The 19,622-nt window shown below is 54.5% G+C and overlaps 1 protein-coding gene across 14 annotated transcripts in view; it reads right to left on the reverse strand.

The window, feature by feature from the left end:
* Positions 1-299: 299 nt before the first annotated feature.
* The window catches only part of CDC42BPB (CDC42 binding protein kinase beta), a 127,619-nt gene continuing 108,296 nt past the window's right edge, over positions 300-19,622 (reverse strand). For 4 of the 14 annotated variants that reach the window (XM_024348940.3, XM_024348938.3, XM_024348937.3 and 1 more), the window contains 13 exons: positions 18,261-18,397; positions 17,560-17,699; positions 15,674-15,755; positions 14,422-14,638; positions 13,605-13,667; positions 11,837-12,433; positions 8,172-8,269; positions 7,971-8,055; positions 7,755-7,872; positions 7,535-7,652; positions 6,228-6,333; positions 6,026-6,096; positions 300-1,758 (listed from right to left, as the gene is read on the reverse strand). In XM_024348940.3, the coding sequence (XP_024204708.1) occupies positions 1,627-1,758; positions 6,026-6,096; positions 6,228-6,333; positions 7,535-7,652; positions 7,755-7,872; positions 7,971-8,055; positions 8,172-8,269; positions 11,837-12,433; positions 13,605-13,667; positions 14,422-14,638; positions 15,674-15,755; positions 17,560-17,699; positions 18,261-18,397 (1,964 nt within the window). In that variant the 3' untranslated portion in view covers positions 300-1,626. Of the gene's footprint in view, positions 1,759-6,025; positions 6,097-6,227; positions 6,334-7,534; positions 7,653-7,754; positions 7,873-7,970; positions 8,056-8,171; positions 8,434-8,899; positions 9,345-11,836; positions 12,434-13,604; positions 13,668-14,421; positions 14,639-15,673; positions 15,756-17,559; positions 17,700-18,260; positions 18,398-19,622 lie in introns of those variants that run through there. The other 10 variants (XR_010151280.1, XR_010151284.1, XR_010151281.1 and 7 more) reach the window with 6 other exon arrangements.

Below are 19,622 nucleotides of genomic sequence, written 5' to 3' on the forward strand. Positions count from 1 at the left end.
TTGGCGTGTATGGGTGTGGACAGGCAGACCCTCCCGGGCAGCCTGCTCCTGGGGCCCTGGCACTGCCTGGCTGGGGCTCACAGGCACGCTGCCCTCCTCCCTTCACTCCTGCCCTCTGTTCAGGCTGAACACCCCAACAGCAGCCTTTTGTGTGACCTCCGAGTGAGTTACCCAGAATAGCTTCTGCTGGCGAATAGCATCTTCTGCAAGGTGGCTCCTTCACTGCCTTTTGGAGCTCAGGCACTTCTGGGGCCCAGACACACGGGTGACATGTTATCACATCCAAACGGACCACTGGGAACTTTAAAACTGCCGTCTTCTGCTTTATTGACAGGTAAATTGTTCAAAAATGTTCTCACAATTCAATAATTACAAAGACTGAGACTTACATTAAAAAAGTAAAAACGAGAACCCCCCCAGGTGCCCATCCAGCAGAAGGCCCAGGAGGGCAGTGGGGTGGCAGGGCTAGGCGGTGCTGGGCCACTCAGTGCCGACTTGGGGAAGTGCACGTCCTGAACAGCCTTGCCAAGCAGCCGACCGGTGGTGGGAGGACAGGGGAAGCCTGGCCCAAGCTGTGGACAAGCTGTGTCTGCCGCCACAGTTAATCACAAGCCTCTGACGACACAGGGCCACAGAGCTGGTCACTCAACATCTGGTACAAAGAAGGGTGAGGTGAAATCCACGCGCAGGGGATTGCCGTGCCGTGGGCCGGGGCCAGTGTGCAGGAGTGTGTTGGGTGGGTCTACGTGATCATACGGGCTACTAATCACGGGGGCTCCATGCGGGGGCAGGACTGGTGGGGGGGGCGGGCAGGGCGGGGTGGGGTATCCCAGTGGCTGCTTCGTGGCGCCCTGGGGCTCTGACTTCCCTCAGCCCAGCAGGCCACAGGGCCTGCCTGCACCACGATACTCGCTGGTTTTATGGCAGGAGGCAGAAGCCGTGGAAGCGAATGGAAAACAGCACAGCTGACTTCACAGTAGTAGATACTGGTGACACTTCATGGCTGCGACCCAGAATGAACTTAACGCACACAGGGACGCAGGGTGTCACTGGTCCTGGGCCTTTGTCCATGACTAGGTGGTCAGCAGGACTTCTGCAGCTGACTATGCCATGGCTAAATGAAAAAAAGGCCACAGACTAACCTCCCCTTTCCTGTCTTCAAAATTCTAGTGACACTGGGAATGCTATAGGACCTCCTACTATTCTCCTAAGGTCCTAGGAAAGTTTCAGGAACTAGGGAAAAGACTGGGTACTGAGGCTGTGTCCCCAGATGTCTGCTTCCGAAGCAGCCGCGTCATGACGGGTTTCTGCTGAGGAAGTGGCGTTGGCAGGGCCCCATATGCCCTCTCGGGTTGTCAGGGGTGGGAGACAGGCTGTATGGGGGTCCTTCATGTGCAGATGGAACAGCGTCGCCTCACAGCTGTGCAGACGAACAGATGTGGTCTACTGCCACGAACAATGCGGCATAAAACTGATCAATATTATAATAAAGATTTGTCTTCTTCATCTCCATATCTACAAAGTGATTCTACATTTCCTTGGACAACACTGGAGGGCCCGCTCAGTCTTGGCACTGACGCTGGAGGCCATCCCCAGCATCCTGGCCCCTGTGGCGAGCTGGCGGCTTCAGGTGTCACAGGCCGGCTGCTCCAGGCCTTCGAGGGGGAGCTGGCTCCTGTGGGGGGAGTTGGGGCTCGGTGGGCCGCTGGGGTTGGAGCTATTCGATGGAGTTGAGTGTTTGGTGGAGTCCGAATCAGGCTGTGAACAGGAAGAGGGCAGGGTGAGCACCTGCTGCCCTAGCCTGGGGAGGCACGCGTGCCCAGCTGGATGCAAATGTTTGCTCAGGGACAACTGTCGCAACTGCTCTTCTCCCTTCGTGTTATGAAAACACACACGCTCTACACCAGCGATTCGTGGGGCCCTTAGGCGTGCTGGTGAGAGTCACAAATTGATGTCTAATCCCACTCAAAAATAACATGGTAATTATCATTACAAAAGACAGCAACTCTGTAGTGAAGAAATCAGATGGGGCCGGACGCAGTGGCTCCTGCCTGTAATCCCAGCACTTTGGGAGGCCAAGGTGGGTGGATCACACTTGAGGTCAGGAGTTTGAGACCAGCCTGGCCAACGTGGTAAAACCCCATCTCTACTGAAAATACAAAAATCAGGCCGGGCGTGGTGGCTTACGCCTGTAATCCCAGCACTTTGGGAGGCCAAGGCAGGTGGATCACAAAGTCAGGAGATTGAGACCATCCTGGCTAACATGGTGAAACCCCGTCTCTACTAAAAATACAAAAAATTAGCCGGGCGTGGCAGCATGCACCTGTAGTCCCAGCTGCTGGGGAGGCTGAGGCAGGAGAATGGCGTGAACCCGGGAGGCGGAGCTTGCAGTGAGCCGGGACTGCACCACTGCACTCCAGCCTGGGCGACAGAGCGAGACTCCGTCACAAAACAAAACAAAACAAAACAAAACAGAAAAAACAAAAATCAGCCAGGCACAGTGGCGCGCACCTGCAACCAAGCAGTCAAAGTCACAAACGCGACACTCTTTCCTGAGAAAAGCACTAGGAATGGAAGGGAACCTCCTCAACAAAATAAAACAGCTAACCACACCCAATGGTGAGAGACAAAATTTTCCCCTAAGATCAGCCACGGGCCGGGTGTGGTGGCTCACACCTGTAATCCCAGCACTTTGGGAGGCCAAGGTGGGCAGATCATGAGGTCAGGAGATCGAGACCATCCTAACACAGTGAAACCCTGTCTCTACTAAAAATACAAAAAAAAATTAGCCTGGCGTGGTGGCGGGCACCTGTAGTCCCAGCTACTCGGGAGGCTGAGGCAGGAGAATGGCGTGAACCCAGGAGGCGGAGTTTGCAGTGAGCCGAGATCACATCACTGCATTCCAGCCTGGGCTACATGTAAAGTGAGACTCTGTCTCAAAAAAAAAAAAAAAAAAAAAAAGAAAAAAGATCAGCAACAAGGCAAGGATGCCTGCTTTCACCACTGCTATTCAACGTGGGGCTAGAGGTTCTAGGCAGAGCGATCAGGGAAGAAAAAGAAATGAAAAGGATTCCAAGTTAGAAAGGAAGTAAAGCTATCTCTCTTTGCAGATGACATGATTATACACGTAGAAAATCCCAAAGAAAAGAATCCACAAAAAACTAATAAATTCAGCAAAGTTATAGGGTATAAGATCAACACACACAAGTCAGTTGTGTTTCTATACACCAGAAATGAACACACTGAAAAGGAAACTGAAAAAAAAAATTCAATTTACAACAGCATCCAAAAGAATAGCTAGGAATAGTTTAACCAGAGAAGGGAAAAATGTGTACACTATAAATTACAAAACATTGCTGAAAAAATAGCTTAAATAAATGGAACACATCTCATGTTCGTGGAGTAAAAATATTGTTAAGATGGCTGTACTAGGCCGGGTACAGTGCCTCACGCCTGTAATCCCAGCACTTTGGGAGGCCAAGGCGGGCAGATCACTTGAGGTCAGGAGTTTGAGACCAGCCTGGCCAACATGGTGAAACCCCGCCTCTACTAAAAATACAAAAATCAGCCAGGTATGGTGGCAGGCACCTGTAGTCCCAGCTACTTGGGAGTCTGAGGCATGAGAATCACTTGATCCCAGGAAACAAAGGTTGCAGTGAGGCAAGATCGTGCCACTGCACTCTGTCTCAAAAAAAAAAAAAGACATTAATTATGAGGAATGTAAATAACGACAACCCATAGAACAAGAGAAGACATCTGCACATCACATCTCTCACAAGAGCCTGGTACTCAGAACATGCCAGGAGCTCCTACAACCCAGCCACAAAAGGACAAACCACCCATTTCAAAAATGGGCAAAGGCCTTGAGTAGACATTTCTCTCAAGAAGGTACGGAAATGGCCAACAAGCATATGAAAAGATGCTAAACATAAGTCTTTAGAGAATGCAAATCAAAACCACAATCAGGTACTACTTCATAGCCACCAGGACGACTATTAAAAAGAAGAAAAACAAGAACAAGTATTGGTGAGGATGTGGAGATATGAGAACCCTCACATTGCTGGTGGAATATAGAATGGTACAACTGCTGCAGAAAACAATTTGGTGGTTCCTCAAAAAGTTAAACATAGAATTACCACATAAATCCAGCAATCCCACTCACAGGCATAAACCCGAATGTGAAAACAGGCACTCAAACACATATGTGCACACACGTGTTCACAGCAGCACCACTCACAACAGCTGAAGGACAGAAACAGCCCAAATGTGCCTCAGGGGAAGAATGGGAAAACAAACTGTGGTCTAGCCATACAAGAGAATATTATTTAGCAATAGAAACGCCAGCACTGATGCATGCTACAACGGGGGGGAGCCACAAAACAGTATGCCAGGTGAAAGCTAGGCACAAAAGGTCAAACACATTGCCATACGAGAGGCTGGGCATTCCATTTCCACGAAATGTCCAGACAGGGAAATCACAGGAAACTACTGGCTGCCCAGGTGCTGAGGGGAGGGAGGGACGGGGAGAGAGTGCTTAAAGGGCAGGGGGTTTATTTTGAAATGATGAAAATGTCTTTTTTATTATGTTTTAGAGACAAGATCTCACTACACTGCCAAGGCTGGCCTTGAACTCCTCAGGCCATCCTTCCACCTCAGCTTCGCTAGTAGCTGGTACTACACACGTGAACCGTGGTGCCCAGCTAGACTGGAAATGTTTCTGAATGAGAAAGAGGTGGTGACTGCATCTCTGTGGATGTACCAAATGTCACTGAGTAGTTTAAACTTTAAAGTAACTTTAAAGTAGTTATTTTGGGCCCGGTGTGCTGGCTCACGCCTGTAATCTGAGCACTTTGGGAGGCCAAGGTAGGAGGACAGCTTGAGCCCAGGAGTTGGGAGACCAGCCTGGGCAACAAAGTGAGACCCTGCCTCTATATTATTATGAAAATAAAAAAAACAAAAAAATTGTTGTTTTGTGAATTTCACTTAAATTTAAAAGAACAAACAAGGTCATGCAGACGAGACAGGCACTGGCTGCCTCAGGACACAGTACCCTAAGAGGGACACCATGTCCTCTGTATAATGTGACAGCCTAAGACACACTTCAAATCCCATGACCAGGAAACAGCGGACAAACTCAAACTCAGGAGCGTTCTGTAAAGTAACAGCAGTGCCTGCTACAAAAATGTGACTGTCCCACCAGACAAAGACAGGCTGGGGGCCTGCTGCAGAATAAAGGGTGGAAGAGTAGGATGGACAAAGGACGGAAAAGACAAAGGACTTCCAGAGGAAGAGACGCTGACCTTGGCAGAACCAGCAACATGTGCAAGGCATCTGCCCGTCCGTTCGGCAGCTGATGTTAAAACATCTCAGTGCTGGGGCTGAGATGTGTGGTGGAGAGATGAGCATGGCCCCTCCGCCTGCATCCCTCCCTCCTTCCCTCCAAGGATGGCGCCGGGGGCTAAGCCCTCAGCTCACTCCTCAGCCCTCAGCACTGCAGCTCCCCGCCTCCCTCGACTGCATTCTCATCCCCATTCCGCACAGGGGAAACTGAGGCCAGAGCAGTGTGGCTGAGCTGCGCACAAGAGTGGCGCTTGTCCTGGAGGTGGTCCCCACACTCTGACACCAAGCGCCATCCCAAGGGAGGGGCAGACAGACCAACCAATGTGGAAGGTCAGCCCAGACCAAAGAGACTGCTGATGTATCACATTGAAGTACATAAAACAACACAGGGAGTCCAGAGGAAGGAGGCAGGTTGGCGGGAAAGCTTCCATTCCTCCTGGGGCAGTGTGACAGCCCTGTCCCTAGTCAGCGTTCCCAAAGGAGCTTGGGGTCTGACCAAGAGACTGCTGCACGAGCCTCCTGGGGGAGGGGACAGCCACCCCGACCCCTGCCCCCGTCACCCTCACACCACAAGTGGGGTGCTCCAAAAGGGCTGTGACACCACCCAGGGCCCCAGATCTTCGGGCTGCTTTTCCTCCTGCAGTGGAGGCTCATAGCCTCAGCACTGGACCTGGGCAAGTCTCACCTCTTTGTCAAAGTCCTGGTCTGGATCAGACATACTTCTCAGAGGCACAGTCACGCCAGGCTCCGATCCACCTACAGAACAAGGACAGCTTTCCTCTTAGGGAGAAAGTCAAGAACGGAATCAAATGCCTGGGGTCTCCCCATTCCAGCACCCCCTACCCCCCACCTCCCCCAGGGCTGCAGGGGCCACGCTTCCTCTGTACCTGATGAGGGCCACGAGATGTAGGGCTTGTTCCTGGATGGAGGCTGGCGAGCCAGGTTGGTGGGAGCGGGGCCCGGCCTTTCCTCCTGGGAGGGGGGCACAGCACTCTGGGCAGAAATAGCAACACATGAGCATGCTTGGTTGACACCCGGCAGGGCCGGCTGCGAAGTTTGTGCAACCTACGGTGGCTGTGGCCTCGTGACCTTGATGAGCAAAATGGGGGCCAAGAGGGCTCTCTGGATTGGACAAGGGTTCTGGACAGTCTGGAACTAAGAACTGGCAATAGCAACTTCAGGGCAGGTCAAATCCTATAAAAAGCATACTTTTTTTGTTTGTTTGTTTGAGACTGAGTCTTGCTCTGTCCCCCAGGCTGGAGTGCAATGACGTGATCTCGGCTCACTGCAACCTCTGCCTCCTGGGTTCAAGCAATTCTCCTGCCTCAGCCTCCTGAGTAGGTGGGATTACAGATGCCCACCATCACACCCAGCTTATTTTTGTAGTTTAGTAGAGACAGGGTTTCTCCATGTTGGCCAGGCTGGTCTCAAACTCCTGACCTCAGGTGATCTACTCACTGTGGCCTCCCAAAGTGCTGGAATTAAGAGGCATGAGCCACCACACCCAGCCTAAAATACATAATTTTTTTTTTTTTTTTTGAGACGGAGTCTTGCTCCGTCACCCAGGCTGGAGTGCAGTGGTGCAATCTCGGCTCACTGCAAGCTCCGCCTCCTGGGTTCATGCCATTCTCCTGCCTCAGCCTCCCCAGTAGCTGGGACTACAGGCACCTGCCGCCACACCCAGCTAATTTCTTTTTGTATTTTTAGTAGAGACAGGGTTTCACCGTGTTAGCCAGGATGGTCTTGATCTCCTGACCTCGTGATCCGCCCACCTCGGCCTCCCAAAGTGCTGGGATTACAGGCATGAGCCACCACGCCCAGCCAAAAACATACGTCTTAAGTAAAAAAGAGAAAGTATGCTATCTGTTGGTACGAAGGTGTTACTGAGAAATCACCACCTGATGGCAAACGTCCTTAGGAAGCCCTCACAGGCCGAAACGTGGTGGACTCTCACAAGTACCTGCAGCATCACCGCCCAGGGCGGCCCGAGGCCTGTGCACAAGGCCTTGTGACAGGGTAAGTGCTCGTGAACAGAGCTTCAGCGGAGATGGGCTTGTGTGACAGGAGCGCCAGGTCAGAGCACAGCACCAGCCTCGCGGGCACTGCCTTTGGGACGGTCTCAGCCAGCATGGCTGCCCGAGCGGGGAGGAGGAGATGGGGTGCCCTGCCCGCCCTATCCCGGCCGTGCACGCACCAGAGGCAGGTCCATGAGCACCTGCATGCCGTCGCCTGGGCCCATGTGGGCCACGTGGTTGAAGTTGGTTGGGTTGGATATCATTTTGGATCTCAATTCTGGGTCTCTAAGCATCTCTCTGGGGAAAGGACACACTTTTGAGATTCATGGATATGTGAGAATCCTCTTGGCCCCCTCCCTAGAGCGAGGCCCGGCAGGCCCCGTGAGGCCCCGCTCCTACCGCCTCTGCTGCAGTCTCTCTTCCTCTGGGACCTTGAAGACGAACCGCCTTTTGCTCCTGGTGCGCAGCATCTGCTTCTTGCTGTTGTCGGAGGTGTCCGGCACGTTGAGAACCGCTCCTGCAGAAGCAGAGCGTGCGGTGACGGTGCTGCGGCACCAGGGACACACGCCCCTCCGACTTCCCTTCCCTCCACTCCCGGTGCAGAGGAAGGCTCACCCGAGAACTTGCTCTTGAAGTAGATCAAGCGTGGAGGCTCGCAGTTGAGGAGGTTGAGGGTGCCTTCAGAGTTCAGGGGCCTTATCTGGATTGGAAACCAGGGAGGGACAGTAAGCGCGGCCACGCACAGACTGCACTGGGAGAAGCCCGCCCGCACCGGGAGAAGCCTGCCCGCACAGGAGGGCGCCGAGGCCGCCTTACCCTCCGCAGGCCGATGGTCTGCACCCACTCCATGGTGCGCACATCAAAGACGTCCACGCCATACTCGCTGTACACCGTGACGTGGGTGGGGCTGCAACCTAGCGCAGACGGAGCAGGGCGGGGTGAGCCACAGTGGCTCAGGAACTCACCTGCCCTCGGGCCGGAGGCCAAGCCCTGGCACTTGAACAAGTGCAGAGGCGGCAGCACTGCCCTCAGCTGGTTCACGTCACCAAAGACTTCATGTTCCCACTCTGGAATTCATCTTCATTTCAAAGTTTAAACAAACACAATCGAATGTTTAAATGCTCCACAATCACTTCCGTAACTAATATTTTGAATACTACAGTACAGATGTTGAAGGTGACTTTTAAAAAGTCTGGTTTTTCATTTAGCTCTCATGAGATGTGATTATCCTGAAAGCTACTAATTCAGGCTCAACACTTTGGAAATTCAGGTAGGGGCTGACTGTTCAGTATGGTGAGGCTAATTCTTCCGTAGGAGATGGCAAGTTCGGTTTCCAGGTAGGTATTAAAAACCACACAGAAACCACTGCTGACCTCTGGGCAACAACCCTGCCTGTCTGCCCTCCACACTAATGACCCTAGACCCCCTAGGAACCCGTGCTATGGGGGCGTGGGAAGCCCCTCTGCAGCCTGGTCTGAGGGCATATGCAAGCGAGGCTAAGGGCGTCCTGCAGGGAGCTCTGGGGTCCGCGCTGTGCTCCTCACCTGCTCATCTGTTGGCTTACAGAAGCAACTCCACCCAAGGTGCCACGGATGTGAGACCAAGGACTGCGAAGCCTTTGGCCATTTGGAGTTTAAGGGGCTTTCTCCACGTTTAGAAGAGCAGTGACACAGCTGTGCCACACGACGGGGGAGCGGGGTGCGTCTTCCGCTCAGTCCCTCTGCGTGGGTGGCACGCTCACTGCCCCCACAGCCCCTCAGCGTGGCTTGGCTCCTGGCCATCAGCTTGCAGAAACGCAGAGCTGGGAGGCGGCAAGCCCCAAATGCAAGAGAGCTCCAGCTCAGTGCTCCTTCCTGGCTCTTCTGCCTCCGGAGTTCAAGGTTAATCCTGCATCAGGACACACCTCACTGTCTGAAGATGCATTTTAAAAGCCTTCTGCTCTGTTTCTATCACAGACTCCAAACAGGCTACAAGATCAGGACTTTTCTTCTGAATACAAAAAGGGAAATCAAACAGGGTTTGCAAAAAAGACAGAAGATACTGGCCTGGTCACCAAACTGTCTCAGAAGGAGCATTTCAGATGCACCTGTGAGGCCTCTGAGAACCAAGTCAAAAGCAGCCCCAGAAACTGCCCTTCAGGGAACCACTCTCCACACGGGCTTCTGGGAAGGCCCTTGCCTGCCGAGTATGTGGGGATTCGCTTGCAAGGAAGCAGGAAGAAGTCTAGTTTGCTGACTCAGTGATAAACAGATGCCCAGTGCAAAGATTCTAGTGAAACAGATTCTAGTGAAAAGAACATGGGCTCTGGAGCCTGACAGATGTGACATGTGACTGATACAGAGCACGCGGCCCCTGTGGCCTTCAGCTGCCTCCTCTCCAACAGGGCTGATAACACCTGCCCTAAGGGATGGGGAGGGGCAGGGGAGGCCACCCACACAGGGCGCTAGCAAAGGGTGCAGAATGAGCAGTTCTGCATCCTACAGGTGATGGAATTACTTTTGACCAGCTCTGAAACTCATCTGCATCTGCACTGTGCCCGCAGGAGAGAAGACCCACCAAGGCGGAGAACCCGGGAACTTCAGGTGTCTACGCCAGACACGTGTGGCCAGGATTATAAATACATTGCACTAAGTGACCTGGGCCCTCTTCAACGTTACGCTTTGCAAAAATGTAAATCCTGTGTGGTTTTAAACCCTGTGCTGGCTGCCTATGAAGAGGACAGGGTGTTGGGGGGTAAGAGTCCAGGACAAGGGGTGCTGAGGCAGCGGGACTGGCCCCTTCCTGCACCTCACCGCAGGCCCACGGCCCAGCCCCACTGCCCACACACGTCTGCTGGGGTGTGGCCATCGGGATGGAGCCGGGACACACTGCAGTAAGCCCGTGGGTGGAGCCGGCCGTGCACCTCACAGGCCTGGTGTCTAGCCACGACGCCCTGGGTATGATGCCATCTCAGCAAGGCTGACAATGGGGCAGACAAAGGGGTTTAGCTTCAGGTAACTGAGGGAGAATGTAATTCCCCAACTCTTGGCCCGTTACCCCCATATGTGCGGCTCATCTTCCTCCCGGCCTCCTCTTCATCTGTGGATTTGATGGTGCAGGCCACTCTGATAGATCAGAGGGATTCTGAGGTTTAAGGTTTCCTTTCTGTTTTAAGAGACAGGGTCTCACTCTGTCTCCCAGGCTAGAGTGCAGTGGTGTGATCATGGCTCACTGCAGCCTCCATCTTCTGGGCTCAAGCAATCCTCCTGTCTCAGCCTCCCAAGTAGCTGGGACTACAGGCATGTGGCACCGTGCTTGGCTAGTTTGTTTGTTTGAGACGGAGTCCTGCTCTGTTGCCCAGGCTAGAGTGCAGTGGCGCGATCTTGGCTCACTACAACTCTGCGTCCCGGGTTCAAGCAATCCTCCTGTCTCAGCCTCCTGAGTAGCTGGGACTACAGGCATGTGGCACCGTGCCTGGCTAGTTTGTTTGTTTGTTTAAGACAGAGTCTCGCTCTGTTGTCCAGGCTAGAGTGCAGTGGTGCGATCTCAGCTCACTGCAACCTCTGTGTCCTGGGTTCAAGCGATTCTCCTGCCTCAGCCTCCTGAGTAGCTGGGACTACAGGCGCCTGCCACCACACCCGGCTAATTTTTTTTTGTATTTTTAGTAGAGATGGGGTTTCACCCTATTAGCCAGGATGGTCTCGATCTCCTAACCTCGTGATCTGCCCTGCCTTGGGCTCCCAAAGTGCTGGGATTACAGGTGTGAGCCATATTTTGTTATTTAGTAGAGATGAGGCTGGTATTGAACTTCTGAGCTCAAGTGAGCCTCCTGCCTCAGTCTCGCACAGTGCTGGGATTACAGGTGTGAGCCACCGCTCTCCACCCGGTTTAAGGTTTTAAAAGCAATCGGACAGCGGGCCAGTCGGGAAGTGTCCACTGGTCCTACTTGTTCCCCAGTGCCACCATTCATAGAGAAAGTCATGCCAACTAGGCGAATTCAGTGACCCAACTGTTTGAAAAACAGCCCCTACCACTTTCAGAAAATACTTGTCCTTAGAGGGACTGTAACTTAAGACACCAGAGGGTGAATTATTTTCTGGCCACCAAAACCCCTCAAGCTTGTCTTTACTACTGTGTAAGTTTCTGTATTATCACGAGGAAGGCCTTTTAAATGAGAGATGAATGCCACGCCCCGTTCTCGGTTCGCCGAGCCCTTCTGCCCAGGGGCCTATGCCCGCCGACGGGGTCCTCTGCTGAGGCCTCTGGAAGAACCGGCCCCATGTGCTCAGGGAGAGAGGTTGCTGAGCCCGCCTACTGCTGGTCTGAGACGTGAGATCTGAACCATGCTCTCTGCTGCGGGCTGGCACGGGGCCCACCTCTCCCGATGCTCTGTGACTACTCAACTAAGGGACTGGAAGACAAACCAAAGCAAAATCGAACACATGCTGACTGTCGGTGGGAAAAGCAGCAACAGGGATATGCAACAGAAAACATATACATACTACAGGCGACAGGAGCCGCAGGCCACATGAGCTCCTGCGCGCGTGCCCTCCGGCCTTGCGGGTCCACGTACAGTCCCATGTGGCTGAAGCAAAGCAGGTACTCCTCGCTTTCGAGCTCCACAGCACAAAGGGCATCAAAAGACTGTTGTGAGAGGAACGCAAGCGAGGGGTCATTGGGATTTACCAGGTTTAGAGGCTGCCCGTCCCCCTGGATGCTCAGCAGGCAGAACCCAGAAGGGTAGCCCACACAGAGCCTGTCCCTGAGCACCGCCAGGCACTGCACGCTGCCGGGAGCCACAATCTCATTGAACTTTCTGTGGAATGGCTTCGTTCTCTGGATCTCATAGCAAAGGATCAGCCGTTTCACGGCCACAAACAGGCAGGTGCCAGAGTTCCTCTTGAGTGTGGCCGTGGCCATGAGCTGGCAGCCTTTGGTTTCCGGAAGCTTGATGTCAAAGCTGCCTTCCGCTCCATCAAGGGACGACCACGGATAGAGGTGCACATGGTGGTTCCGGCCACAGAGGAGGATTACGATCTTCTCCCTGGGAGCAAGCTCGATCTGGTGTACCTTCTTACAGTCAGCGGCACGGACGATCACTGTGGCAAGGAGGACAAGAGCGTGAGGCCGACGGGAGAGCCAGCAGCTCCCAGGGGCTGACGGCCTTGGCTAAAGACTTGCCTGGAACACTCTGGGGCCCTCCCCTGGGCTCCCTTCCTGTGTGCACAGCCTGAGCCCGGCCCTGAGCCTGTCTCTGCCCACAGAGCCAGTGGCTTGAGCGCCCCCGGGAGAAGCTGCCCCACATCCACAGCGCGCTCCTGGGGCAGCCTCAGGGGCTGGTCCGAAGGCTCCTCTGCTCTGCTGCTGTGCACACCCCTCAGTGCACCAGGGCTCCAGCTGGGCAGCGCTTCCACCTGGGTCCTCGCGCAGCAAGGCCCTGGGGTGATCTGGGCCTCCTTCCAGCTCATCCCCAAACCAGAGGGCCCCTCACGCTGCACATGAGGGACAAAGAGCTGTCCCCAACCCGCTGGGACCCTGAGACAAATCCTCTGAAGACGCTGCCCTCACACGGCCCCCAGTGAAGACACTGCCCTCACACTCACACGGCCCCCAGTGAAGACGCCGCCCTCACACGGCCCCCAGGCTAACCCAAGCCCCTCGCTTGCTCAGATCTCCCCACAGAGCTGCCAGGGTACGGCCTCGCCCAGAGGCTGCCCCGCCCTTCTGGCTCCACGGGCATCACATGCAGAGATGCTGGGTTGGTCGGGAAAGGACTACGGCTCACATGAAATGTCGCTGGATTCCTTGAGGGATGCTCCCCCGGGCCCCTGCCCCCTGCCCATGGCCAGTTCCAGTCTCCTGACGTTTCTGCTCCTAGACCCAGGGCTGTGGAGCGGGTGCATGCCAGGATACCTTTGCCCTTCCTCGCTGGGAAGACTGAAGTGTCAAAATTGGAAGCAAAGAAACTAAAGCTTCTCAAGTGAAGCCTCAGCACATGTGGGAAAGCTCCAGCTGTTCCTCCTCCCAGGGGGCTTTCCTTGACCCCCCCACCCCCGCTCAGTGCTCCCCTTGAAGAACTCGATGGATGTGATACGCAACTTAGCGCCGCGTCGCCATGCACTCGATGCTGGTCTTCACGGCACGCTGGCCCCTCCGGTGCCTTCATCAAGCGCATTTGTCTTAACCCTTAGGAGCTACTGACCCTGTGCTGTCTGCAGAGGCCAGGCTGGGCCTGTGACATCCCAGGCTGGAAACGCCCTGCTCACTCACCATCTCGGGTGACCTCTATTACATAGAGCCCTTCTTCTAGGCCGACTGCAATCCTGTCTGCATCTGTGGAGGGGTAAGTAACATACACAAAGTCAGTACAGCTGACCGTGAACAATATGGGCTTGAATGCGTGGGTGGGCTCATTCACAGATACTTTTCAACCATATGTGGATGAGAATACAGCATTCCAGGGATGTGACACTTCAGTATCGGGGGTGACTTTCTGTCTACACGAACTCCACAGGGCCGGCTGACTGTGGGATTGAGTCCGCAAGGATTTGGGTGTGTGTGGGGCTCCTGGAGCTGACCCTCAGGCTTAGCCGGGGCCGACTGTACTGTCCGCACAGGTCATCTGCTTTTTTTTTGAGATGGAGTCTCGGTCTGTCGCCCAGGCTGGAGTGCAGTGGTGTGATCTCGGCTCACTGTAAGCTCTGCCTCCTGGGTTCATGCTATTCTCCTGCCTCAGTCTCCCAAGTAGCTGGGACTACAGGTGCCCGCCACCACGCCCAGCTAATTTTTTGTATTTTCTTTTTTCTTTTTTTTTTTTTTTTTTTAGCAGAGACAGGGTTTCACTGTGTTAGCCAGGATGGTCTCAACCTCCTGACCTTGTGATCCGCCCGCCTCGGCCTCCCAGAGTGCTGGGATTACAGGCGTGAGCCACCATGCCCGGCCTCGTCTGCTTCTTAACATGCATGGAGAAACTGTCTACAAACCCAAATGGACCTGTGACCTTCATCTGATTTTCAGATGGGCACTGCAGCGCCGCCAGAAGTGCTGTTGCTTCAGACACCTGAAGGACACAGCCTTTGGGACGTACCCACGATGGCAGCTGTCAGGATGGCCTTGATGAGAGGCAGCGAGCTGTCGTAGGCTTCCAAGGGAACATGCACGACCTGATTCCTCAGCCGGTTTTTATGAAGGATGGACTGGAGTCCTTCTAGAATCCCAACCCACTTCCTCTTTTCATTCTCATTTTCTGTCAGAATGAGCAGCGAGCTGGTCTTAGAAGGTGCACCTAAGAGAGAGGCCGTCACCTTCATGACAGGAAACAGGAGAGAAGAGAGAAGTCATCAAACGCCAAAGCCGCACACAGCTACCACGGCCCTGCTGGAGCCACGCACCCCAGGAGCAAAGGGGGCTGATGTGCTTCCCAGGCAGGGACCCCTGACTCCACCTCGCTGGGCGCCTTGCAGAGGCTCCCGCGGCAGGACACGGAAGGGGCGGGGTTCTAAACAGCCCCGTGAGATCGCTTCCTGGTCCCATTTTCGTTAATTCTGCTTTTGTCAAAACTACGAGTAGCTGCCTACTTTAAATCTGCTTTCTTGAATAATCATTATAAAAGTAGATTCTGAAAATGTGTCCAAGAAAAGCAGATCTCAAAAACACTGGCCCAAATCATGCCTCCCTGTGAGCAGCCTCTGAGCACGCATGCTACCAAATGACCATCGTTCCAGTAACAATGATGGCAATTTCCTGTACTGTGTATGACAGGTTGTTTCTGAATAGAGCTGTGATTTAGTAAAAGCTAATTTACAGACTTAGTTTTGTTATCAAAATTTTGCTGTTTATAAGAAAATTCCCAGTGGAGGGGGCTGAAGGGTTTCTTTCCCCAATTCAGTCTTCTAGGAACGTCCTAATGCTACAATGTCTAACACTAACTCAGTGAGGGAGCACTCACTCAGTCAACAAAAACGGTGGCTCCAATTGGCTGGGGGGCACTGGAGCGGCACCTTCATGCCTAACCCGCCACAGCGCCCGCCTGGCAGTGCACACGCTGTGAGGACAGTGGCCGGGACGTGGACTGAGTGGAAGAGGAGTTTCAGATGTAGGAGAAGGGAGGGTCAGTGAAGAGGGGTGTCTGGGAAGAAGCCAGCCAGGAGGCTCCCCGAGACGGGCACAGGCTGCTACTTGGCCAGGACGGGACGCACAAGGACCTGGAGCCAGGCTGGAGGCTGAGACCCGAGGGCCACACTGGAGGTGCGCTGATGGCTGCCGCAGCACAATGACATGCCTGGAACAATCAGTTTTAACCATGTGCTTTGTTAAAAAGATTAATGAAAAATTCATACCCTGAATATACATGGAATATCTCGGCGTGTAGCATGAATGACATCTGAGGCCAGGACTGAGCTCACGGAAAACTCGTCATCTCTGGTAAGAAAGAAACATTGACCCCGCTGGGAGACACGCGCACAGGACCCAAGGCCCTCCCACGCCCTGCCCTGCCCTGCCATGTCCTTCCACCACCGTGTTCTGCAGTGGAGGGCGGGTCCCCAGATGTAAGAAACACGGGCAGGGCCAACAAACAACTCAAGACTCTGGCAGGTGTTTCAGGGCTTAGGGATGCCGCAAGGGAAGCCCCGGAGCCTCATCCCCACTGTGCTGGTGCCTCCAGACTATGCCAGTTACAGACGACTCGGTTTGCACTTGGCACAGCCAGGCAGTCCCTCCACAGCCAAGTGCAGAGGACAAGTGGGGTGAGGGGTGTGGAAGTGAGGGGGGAGTGGGGGGTGGGCGTGGAGGTGACAGGAGAGTGGGGGGTGGGTGTGGAGGTGGAGGGGAGTCGGGGGTGGGGTGGAGGTGAGGGGGAAGTAGGGGGGTGGGTGTGGAGGTGAGACAGGGAGTAGGGGGTGGAGGGTGTAGGTGATGGGGGAGTAGGGGGTGGGGTGGGTGCGGAGGTGGGTGCAGAGGTAGGAGGGGTGGGTGTGGAGAGGGGGAGTGGCGGTGGGTTTGGAGGTGGGGGGGTGAGGGAGTGGGGGTGGGTGTGGAGGTGAGGGGGGAGCAGGCGGTGGGTTTGGAGGTGGGGGGGTGGGGTGGGTGTGGAGGTGAGGGGAGGGTGGGGGGTGGGCTTGGAGGTGAGAGGGGGAGTGGGGGGTGGGTTTGGAGGTGGGGGGGTGGGGTGGGTGTGGAGGTGAGAGGGGGAGCGGGGTGTGGGATCAGTGTGGAAGTGCTGTTCTGAAGAGGTTCCCTAAAGAGTGCTGAGCCCTCCGATGGGGCCCCTGACTTGGGCTCATGCCAACTTTTCGTCCACCAGTGGCCCTTCATCACCAGGCCAGGGGCACACCTGTGCACAGCCAGGGACTGGCGGGTGCCCCGGGGGGAGGGACATGGAAAGTGGAGTATGCTGCCAGGTGATGCCGACTCACCCTCGCTGTCCTCAGGGTACCCACCCAGCAGCCCTGTCCCCAAGAACCAATGCTACAGATGGAGTACCCAGCCCCGGCCTGAGCCCAGAGCAGTCCCGTGTGCACCACACAAGAGACGGTGCATGGGCACAGCACAGAGATGACACAAAGGCAGTAGCATGGCTCCGTGTGCAGGCCCCGGGCTGAGCTAGGCCTCTTAGTGATGCGTTTACCTTCACAACAACATTCCACATGCCAGTAACATGACCACTGTCCTCTTCTCACTAACAGATGAGCCACAGATGTCAACTCTAAGAGGAAATGGGAAGGAGGCCCCGCCTGCTCCTGCAGCTGACACTGGGTGGCACTGAGACAGGGTCACATAGCAAACGCTACGGCCACGCACACCCACATGGCCCACGGCTCCAGACTTCTTCCACACGCCAGCACCTGCTGCGGTCTCTAAAACGCACAGACGGCTGTGGGCCGCGTGGCTTTTCTCTGGGATATCTTCTGCTTGTTCTTGGGCATGTGGTTTTCTTATGTTAAATTAATTCCCCTGTGGCAAACTTCTCAACGCAAACACATGCGAGGCAGGAAGCGTCTACAGCACTCCCGTTCCTGCGCACGTAGGCCCGTATGCATGTCTGTTCATACGCATGTGAGCGCCTGAAGTCATGACTAAGCTGTACCCATTTTTGCAACCATACAATAATGAAGCAGGTGAAGTACAAATGAGGTGAAAGACTACTAAGGAACACACCGTCCTTTTGGCTAAAGATAGCTGAGGAAGATTCACAGAGCAAGGACAGTGCTGCCCAAACGCAGACCTGAGATCCAAGACTTGGCTTGCAATGACACCAGGCTGGGTGGATTTTCCTTCAGGCAGATCATACAGGAAGAGCTTGCAGTCACAGACGACCGCATATGCGCGCTGCCATCCCTTCTTCACCCCCGTGGGCTTTGGGACCTATGAATAAAAACAAACAGTGGCCACGTTCCACCAGGCCAGGCAGGCCGCCAGGCCCCATTACACTCGTTCACAATCTCCTTCCAGCTGCCAGGCTGGCGGCAGAGCTGTTTGGACAGAGGGATGTTTGCCCAAGAAGGCTCAAGGCGTTGCTGGGGAGGGGTCCATGCGTGGCAGCAGACGGTGCCAGGGAAAGCTGGCAGCTCAGCCAACGCTGTGTCCACCCCATGCAGGGTGCTGTGGTATACGCAGCCTGACAGTCTCATAGAGGTGGGCCTGGCACAGTGGCTTTCAGACTGAGCTTCTGCCCATTGGCTGGACACTCAGCCCAGGATGGACTCTGAGTGAGCGTCTGCGTGGAGGCCTCAGGATGCCCAGGCCATTCAGAACAGCGGCTGCGCCGACCTGATGGCCTCAGTGCCCAGGAGGGTAAGCCCCCTAGGACTGGCACCAGGGCCACCTGCCACAGCAAGGGGCTGCTTTCAAGAGTGGCTGGGCATGGCTATTGGTCACTGCACCTCACAGGCACCGAGGGCTGAGGGTGGAGATGAAGCCGCCTACCTTGACATGGCCTTTGTAGGCTGTTCCGATGCCTCGCTGCACGTCCACGCCCAGAGGCCTCTTGGACTGCTCGGGAGGTATTGGGCACACCTGGGGGGCACTGTCTTTGCAGGACACGTGGCAAGCAAAGGAACACACTGGAAGAGAGCAAGAACACTGCCTTCAAAGCTTGCTGCCTACAGAGAAGTCACTGCAGAACCTATGCCCTGAGGAGGCAATTTAATAATTACCAGGTCTCGCCTGGAATCCCAGCACTTTCGGAGGCCGAGGTGGGCAGACCACTTGAGGTCAGGAGTTTGAGACCAGCCTGGCCAACATGGTGAAATCCCGCCTTTATTAAAAATACAAAAATTAGCCAGGCGTGGTGAAGCACACCTGTAATCCCAGCTACTCGGGAGGCTGAGGCAGAAGAATCGCTTGAGCCTGGGAGGCGGAGGTTGCAGTGAGCTGAGACCACACTATTGCACTCCAGCCTGGGCCACAGAGCGAGACTCCATCTCAAAAAAACAAAATAAAACAAAACAAACAAAAAATAATGATCAAGTCTCACATCAAGTCCAGACACCCAAAAAGGTAAGAACAGTTGCAAGGCAGAATCCACACAAAAGCTCAGGGTTTCTGGCATGAATGCGTCTTCAGCATGCGCACAGGGAAAGGGCCCATGGCAGAAGCCTGCTTCCATGCTGTCCCTGCCAGCCCGGGCCGCCACCCACACGGGGGAGTTTCTACACGGCAATTCAGGCCAGCGGTCATGGGGACGTGGGGTCTTGGCAGCCAATCAAAATGTGCATGAGTTGAAATAACAAAAAACAATGCTTCTGCTATAATGTAGAATGAAGGGCATCTCTGTTCACAGACCCATGGTCAGGAAGGCGTGAGTGCTCAGAGCCAGTGCGAGCCTGGGCTCCAGGACCCTCCCACAGCACTGGGTGGCTTGGGGTGGTTGCTCATCTGTGAAATGGGGCAATCACTGAGGGGGTAAGAGCATGTCGAATCCCAGCACAGGGCAAGAGCACAAGATACAGCCTTAAAAATATGATGGGCTGGGCGCAGTGGCTCACACCTGTAATCCCAGCACTTTGGGAGGCCGAGGCAGGTGGATCACTTGAGGTCAGGAGTTCGAGACCAGCCTGGCCAACATGGTGAAACCCCATCTCTACTAAGAACACAAAAATTAGCCAGGCATGGTGGCGTGGGCCTGTCCCCAGCTACTTGGGCGGATGAGGCAGGAGAATCACTTGAATCTGGGAGGCAGCGGTTGCAGTAAGCTGAAATTGAGCCACTGCACTCTAGCCTGGGCAACAGAGTCAAACTCTTGTCTCGAAAAAGAAATAGAAAAAAAGAAAAAAAATACGAATGATG

This window comes from Pan troglodytes, chromosome 15 (assembly GCF_028858775.2).
Source record: "Pan troglodytes isolate AG18354 chromosome 15, NHGRI_mPanTro3-v2.0_pri, whole genome shotgun sequence".
Lineage (NCBI taxonomy): Eukaryota > Metazoa > Chordata > Mammalia > Primates > Hominidae > Pan > Pan troglodytes.